At 36.8% G+C, this 8206-nt stretch overlaps 1 protein-coding gene across 1 annotated transcript in view; it reads right to left on the bottom strand.

Annotated features, from left to right (window-relative positions):
• Positions 1-312: 312 nt before the first annotated feature.
• LOC123670632 (homeotic protein proboscipedia) overlaps positions 313-8206 on the bottom strand; it is a 68374-nt gene continuing 60480 nt past the window's right edge. The window contains exons 2-3 of the mRNA XM_045604146.1: positions 3782-3924; positions 313-2674 (exon numbers count right to left, since the gene is read on the bottom strand). Coding sequence (XP_045460102.1) covers positions 1106-2674; positions 3782-3924 — 1712 coding nt within the window. The 3' untranslated portion in view covers positions 313-1105. The remainder of the gene's footprint in view (positions 2675-3781; positions 3925-8206) is intronic.

The raw sequence follows: 8206 nt of genomic DNA, 5'->3' as shown, positions 1-8206 counted from the left end.
TATGTCAAGATATGACTTGACACACCACATATTTATTTCAATTTTGTGTTCATTTTGAACATGAACTGAAACAATCTCATTCTTAAAAAAAAAACAAAAAATTAATGACACATCACACTTACATTACTCTCATTTGATCAAATTTGCTAATAATTTGAATGACATGATATTGGTTTTTTTCGAAACATGTTTCCTCTGAGACTAAGGAACTATTTTTTGATATATTTGTTATTTGAAGTACTCCTTATTTCAGCGCCAATGAATCTAGAGCAAATATCTAGAAATGAAACACTCTGTTTAATTATAGCTATATATTTCGGATATTATCGAATTGAAATGCTTCATATATAACCAATGTGAGCCTAAAATTCTGTACATAAAATTCAATTAAAATTGGCAGCCTATTTACAATAACAAAAACCGCTATCACTCTAGTTTTACATTCATTTACAAGAATAATATTATAACGAAAAAATCGTATAAATAATAAATAAGTGTGTACAAATTTTCCAACAAAAGAATCCAAGCAGGAATCAAGATCGAACAACTTTCATCTTTCCAGCTTTGACAAATACAATGCGAAGGTACGAAGTAGAAATAGTCCTAGATCTGTAACCGGTGAGTATAGGTCGAAAAGAAACATGAAATATAAAATCAGCAACGTTAAGCTATGCAGCAACAAAACTATGTTCGATTTATAAAACGTTTCTTCAAACTGGATGATCTAATCAGATACACTTGAATGGATTGTCGAATAAGTATTGAACAATTAAAATTTAAATTCCTTATCGACATACTATAAACAACTAACATATGTATAGGTCGCTTTAGAAAAAAACATATAGATTAAGAATCTCTCCTATATACAAAATTACAAAACAAAATGTATAACACAAATGATTTTTTTAATTCACCAGTAAAGCTTGCCAGAAACATTATGGATATATTTGTACATTCCTTAATAGGATGTTCATATCTACAAATATTTCACACGGAACCTATGAAATTACAATTTAAAATCATTCTCCTTCAAGCTTCACCAGTAAATTTTATTTACTTAACAAAACACTCGTCAACAGTAAATATCATTGTCTATTGCACTGAATCAAATCTGATAATATTCAGGGGTATAATCGTTGGTCAGACTGCTCAAAAAATTGAAATCCGAGGAGCTATTGCTATTCTCCCCAGGAGTACCACTAGTTTGAGGTGCTGCGTTATGCGCATGCCCTGCGTCAGTACCATAGTACTGATGGTAGCTGTTGTAGGCTTCGTTGGTTTCCACTGGTGCGTTGGAATTCGCATTTACGATAGGTGGTTGGTTTCCAGCCACCGGAAAAGGTTCTTGTGGTATGTAGGGAGCTTCTGGTGTCGGAGGAATCTGATTTGAGGGATTGTAAGCGTTGTTCTCATAGTAGTTCGTCTTACCGTGGTGGTACTCAGCTTGTCCAGGCATCTTCTGCATGCCCTGCACGTTTTCACCAGGATAGTAGTTGCCTGTAGCGTCGTGGTTCATATGAACATTCGCAGGCATGTGACCTGGGTTCCCATCATGTGGGTACATGTTGGTACCTGTATAGCCGTAATGGTTGTATGCAGCGTGCTCTGGTTGGTACCCATGGGTGTAGTTCGCATAAGACTCCACGTTCGGGCCGTTCTTGTTGTAGTAATACGGCTGGTAGTTGACGTAAGCCTGCCTGCTTCTCGATGTTCTTGCAGTTGGCATGTTTGGTGGTGAAACGGTACTACCAGAATCTCTGACGTAAGTTTGAGAACCATCGTTTACTACTGGATGCTCCGGGTTGTACAAGTCCCCGCTGGCGTATACTGGAGGATGCGCCATTTGATAACCCATTTGACTATGCTTCTGTCTTTCCGCTCTATAATCACCTTGGTTGACGTGATATTGAGGAAATTGTGGGGATGCTCTAGAAGCAAAGGGAGATACGTTGTTAGGTACGTTCTGGATTGTGACGGTAGCAGAAGCTATCGCTGTAGCTGTGGTTGGTGAAGATTTCCTCATCTGTGGGTACATCATGGGAGCCATCCCCATAGGGCTGGTGTTCATGCCAGTTGTCCCTGGAAGAGAATTTTTGGGAGACATCTTCATGGCTATCGGATCCGAGATGTTCGAAGGGTCCTTGATAACGGGCGAAATTTTACTAGGACCTATTTTCCTATCGCAAGACGAGTTCCTACTGCGACCCTCGACTTTAACAGAAACCGTACTGGAAGCACCATTTGCTGACGCGTTGCTCTTCTTGGTTACCCTAGGGCTCGGGTGGGAGCCCCCAAGGTCTTCGTTGGAATGAGAATCTTCCTCGACGATCAACTTATCGAAAGAACTAGAACTACCAACACTGCTAGCACCGTTACTATTGTTACTGAAGTTTGTATTGTTGTTCGTAGCACTTGGTGTGTTGTTGTTGGTACCTCTGGTGATGCCAATGTCGGGGACGTCATCGTGGGTCCCGCAGAGGTTTCCAACCTGGGGCATCTCACAGCCTTGACAGCTCTTTTTCGAGAGTTCGTCGTCTAGGAACTTCTCACCAGACATCTTGCTGCTTTTACCACCGTCGCTGTTGATGGAGTCTTCGTCGTCTCTGTCGTCGCTCTGTTTGCCCAAGGTTTGACGTTTGTGTTTCATTCGTCGGTTCTGGAACCATACTTTTACCTAGAATTGAAAGAAAAAGAGAAAAATTAAGACGTTTATTCTCATTTGATTGTAGAGAAGGTAGATGGTACTGAATACTTTTACTTCTAGAATTTTCAACAGAGTTGGATAAATTCCGGGATTTCCAGTCGGTTTTCACCTACATCTTCAGTAGGTATCTTCAGAGGTTTCTTGGTCGTAGTTTTTAACTCAACTCAATTATAACTAGGTATCTGTTTCCGTCTAGATGAAATATATTTATATTGACACATTCTCCATAAGTTGGCGTGGAATGCAATGTCGATTCACGATATTACAATAAATTGGCTTTATTTTTTTACAAAGTACATGAAAAATTGTAAGCGAAACGTTAGGTGGAAAACCGGTAAGAGCTAAAAGGACTGGAATTTTTCAAATCTGTTGATGGTATATGAGTTGGGAATGTTTTGGTTTATTATTTCTAGTAATTGATATTATTCCCCGGAATAATCATAGTTTTGGCATAAGTAAAATATGCAGGGTGTTCCTAAACTAGAGACACAAACGAAAATGAGAGTTTCCTCGGATAATTTTAGGAAGAAAAAGTCAATTAACATGAGGCCGCTTTGTTTCTGAGAAACAGGATGTTGAAATTTGTGTTTTTTTCAAGTTTCTTTCTTATAGCATCTGTAAAACACAAGATATTTGACTGAAATTCGGCACAGTCACTCCAATTTAGAGTTTATAGCACTTGCTATACCAATTTCGATTGCAAATCGACAGGGTGATATATTTTTAGCAACAGTATCCCTTTTTTCCCCCAGAACTAGAAGACTACTCGTAGTTTAAGAAAATTTAAAAAGAAATTGTTATCTAATAGATATTGAAATTATTAGTTTCTCGTAGATTTGTCATATCGGTTTCCGATTTCGAGTTGAAATTTCAGACAATTCTCTAGAAATCTTCGGGAAAATTATAATGAAAATGCAATCAGTAAGCTGTGCTAAATAAATAAATTATAAGTTTTGATCCTTATATGCAATGATTCATGAAGATTCGATAAAATCGTATAATCATCATAAGAAAACAATTCACCTCCAATTTGGGAACACTCTGTAGGTATTGAGAGTAAAATATTCATCTACTCACTTGTCTTTCGGTGAGATCTAGTGATGCTGCTATTTCTATTCGTCTAGGTCTACAAAGGTATTTGTTAAAGTGGAATTCTTTTTCTAGTTCCAGTAATTGGGTATTCGTGTATGCCGTTCGAAGTCGACGGGGCAAGCCATTTTCTGTAATGAAAAATATTTTTATTAGTAAAATATTAAAGATAACTAAATACAGATAAATGACATTGTAGAAGTTAAGGCTTCTGAACGTATTTGTGGATATTATGTCTACAGAGACAAACATGAAACCCGAGTTCACATATTTAGTCATATATCATGGATGAATTTCGAATGCATTTACTATGCTTTTTGGCTATTCAGATTAGGTAGCAAATGGTTTTATAGAATTTCAAACAGAGAATTCCACTAGTGCTTTTTCTGTCTCTTTGGCGCCTATTTTTATGTCTATTTCTCGGCTGATTTCTGACCCATGTCTGGCACGATCACACAATGCTTTTTTGAAACTTGTTTCAAGGCTAATTACGAAGCTGTAAACCTTGAAGTATTTTTAAGATTGCGTTTATATTTTGTTCATAAATATTTCAGAAATTAATATCACATTAACTGTATTCATACAATTATACAATAATCATATACAAACATCTGTTGTAGACACTGTACTGGTGTCTATGTTGTCACTATGAACAGATAAAACTGTTGTTGGTCGACCAATCATGTGCAATTTTGGTTTCGTCGATTACGTTCCGGTAATTTCGATGACAAAGATGCAACACGTACTACTGGGAGCCAAGTATCGGAAATGTCGATGAAATCAGGATATTGTCGAGCCCCGCAGTCATGTGAGCACTCTTTCGTTCACCTACGAGCTGAAGATTGCACAAAAAACCGTTTGGAACCATTTGCATAAGTCTGATCTCAAGAAGAAGTTCGATGTATGGGTATCAAATGAGTTAACGCAGAAAACCTGTTGCACAAAATTTCCATCTGCGTATCGCTGCTGAATCGCAACAAAATCAACCCATTTTTGTGAGCGGTTGGTGAAGAGTAGATCACTTACGACAACGTCAAGCGAAAACGGTCGTGGTCGAAACGCGGTGAGTCAAAGCTTGGATTGACGGTCAGGATTTCTTGTGTGTTTTGTGGGATTGGCAAGAAATTAACTACTATGAGCTGATCTCTTACTGTTAACTTGGATCTGTATTGTCAACAATTGGACCGTCTGAAGGAAGCAATCAGCCAGAATCGGCCAACATTGGCCAATAAGAGATCCATAGTAACTTGCCAGAAGCTCTGGGAGTTTGGTTGGGAGATTCTTATGCATTCACCTTATATAGTTCGTATCTAGCACCAAATGATTACCATGTGTTCCTGTCCACGACGAAAAATTTTACTGGTGAAAAATTCGCTTCAACAGTGGCTTGTGAAAAAAAAAGTAGTAGTAGTAGTAGTAGTAGTTTATAACCATATCTCTTATTGTATACTGGTTTGGCGTAATTCAGTCGATGCTATGCTGATAGAATTTTAATTTCACAAAAACACATGATGTTTGGCTTTCTACCTACTGCACCTTGTAAAGAGTGTTTTTTTTTAGAGCTATAGAACTTTAAATTGCAATAAAACACGAGGGATTATTCGATTGACATGAATTTTATTTATCCGCAAGATAATCTTGTGGCATTACATTTTAAATATGATTTCTGGCATATGACGGCCACGGCTGGCTCGGATGTAGTTCAATCTGGACGTCCAATTTTCGATGACTTTTTCCAACATTTGTGGCCGTATATCGGCAATAACACGGCGAATATTGTCTTCCAAATAGTCGAGGGTTTGTGGCTTATCCGCATAGACCAATGACTTCACATAGCTCCATAGAAAGTAGTCTAGCGGTGTTAAATCACAAGATCTTGGAGGTCAATTCACAGGTCCAAAACGTGAAATTAGGCGGTCACCAAACGTGTCTTTCAATAAATCGATTGTGGCACGAGCTGTATGACATGTGCGCCGTCTTGTTGAAACCACAGCTCCTGGACATCATGGTTGTTCAATTCAGGAATGAAAATGTTAGTAATCATGGCTCTGTACCGATCATCATTGACTGTAACGTTCTGGCCATCATCGTTTTTGAAGAAGTATGGACCAATAATTCCACCAGCCCATAAAGCGCACCAAACAGTCCGTTTTTCTGGATGTAACGGTGTTTCGACATACACTTGAGGATTAGCTTCACTCCAAATGCGGCAGTTTTGTTTGTTGAAGTAGCCATTCAACCAGAAGTGCGCTTCATCGCTAAACAAAATAAAATGGACGTAGTGCGCGATACGTATTCCGCACAGAACCATTATTTTCGAAATAAAATTGCACTATTTGCAAGCGTTGTTCAGGCGTGAGTCTATTCATGATGAATTGCCAAACCAAACTGAGAATAAATCACTTGACAGCTGTTGAATCGGTCTCCATCTTGAACAGTAATGCCAACTTAAAGTTATATACCTCGGAAAAAAACACCCGTTATTACGGTTCGGAACCACGTAGAATTTATATACAGTAGTACAGAATGCCCCATATACGCGTCCGGGTCCCCAATTTCACAAGACCCCGGTAGAGGAGACTGCTCTATGACTCCCTTTGACAAATGGAAGTCTCCAGCGAGATGATGGTCCTGGCTCATAACGCTGATTTAATATAAGAGCGTGGATGTCACGGCCTCCTCGCGAGTTCAACGTAGCGGTGCGGATGCTGAGTGATGAATGGCGTCGGATAGATATACGTGCAATCTGCATGGGAATCGTTTGATTTGTTCCCCCCTGTGGGAAGGACGCGGTAGTAATTGAATTTTTAAACGGCACTTCCATTTAGGGGCCGATATTTGAATTCACGTCCGAAACACGGGATTAAAAACATCGCGTGAGGATTCGAGATGTTTTGGAGGTTATGTGATAAAATAAAGATTTGTACCTTAAGGTGCAACCTGTCGGATACCCATAGGTGTTTCAGCAGTAACTCTGGAAATAGTTTCAATTAAGATGAAAGATCTAATAGGATCTAGGATTTTAGTTCAATAACTTTGGCGTCGGATAGAACAACTCTTTTCATGAAAAAAAAGTTCATATAAGCATATATCCTCAGAAGCTTCGTTTTCGAGATACAGGGTGTTGTATAATGTATCAAATTAGATAAGTGTCTCCTACCAAAATTATCCATAGATATAGGGGTGAGATTATTCTTTTCCCATTGAAAATCTACATCATTGTCTTTTTTCCGAGAAAATTATTCCATTTCTGATATAAACAGAGTTTTACTGAAAAAAAGTTCTCTTGAATTTGTTTCATAGAAGGTACCGTTTTCTAGATAATCGAGTACGAAGCAAACACTATCCACAAAATCTACAAAAAATAATTTTTCAAATTTTGCCATTAATGATCAACGAGAGTACAAAAATTGACGTATTATCGAAAAACAACTGTATATACCTAATAAAGCTTATTAGGACAATTTTTTTTTCGAAACAAAAATTAACATTTCAAAGTTATGATTATGATGAATAAAGATTGATTTGATTTGAAAAAAAAAAAAAAAAAAGAACTCATATTCAGGTGATGAAAGAAAGAAGCTAAATAACTGTGCATGCACCAAAGCCAGAGCCAAAAATTGGGAATAACAAATGCTTTGTCTTTGAATAACAAAGTTTTAAGTTTCAATACTGAAAAAAGTGATAGAAATTACAAGCATTACATATGTGAAAATATTGAAAGGAACATGGCACATGAAGAGGACGTTTCAATGTGCGAATAATCAGAAAAAATAAAGAAAAAAATTATATAAGATATAATAAAGACACATTTAGAAAGTTTATTGGGACAAATACATACATACATATTTATTTGTCATTAAAATATATATAATAAAATAACAAATAATTTTTAACGGCAAAACTTTATACGGTATGTCAACACAAAGTAATTGAAAATGAAATAATATACGAATAGTGAAATAGAAAGAATACTGATAAGAGGTACCTTATAGCGAAGTAAAATAAATTGTAAAGAGTTCAGCTCACCCTGAAAGAAACCCTAGAAGAGAATGGCAAAAATGGAAAAAGTAGAGCAAGGAATAAATTTCTGTCAAAAATATTAGGATATAAATTGATAAAGACGTAAATTTGTTTAAAAAATATTTCTAAGGCTGTCGTAAGTTCATTTATACAGTACAGTTATTTCAGGGCCTTGAATGGAAACTTTTTCTGTATTAGAAACGTATATAAATTATATAAATTCACGTAAAAACCATAATTGGTATTGGAATTGTAGAAATTAATAATAATAATAATATATGTTCACTTTTTCTACCTCCGCCCATCGATTTTTTGTCGCACCCATTATATTGTTTTGCGAAAATATGAATTACATAAGTAAGGTCATCGTTGACATCGATCAAAAATCAA

The sequence above is a fragment of the Harmonia axyridis genome, chromosome 1 (genome assembly GCF_914767665.1).
Source record: "Harmonia axyridis chromosome 1, icHarAxyr1.1, whole genome shotgun sequence".
In the NCBI taxonomy this organism is placed as follows: domain Eukaryota; kingdom Metazoa; phylum Arthropoda; class Insecta; order Coleoptera; family Coccinellidae; genus Harmonia; species Harmonia axyridis.
This window is presented reverse-complemented; position numbering and strand designations above follow the sequence as displayed.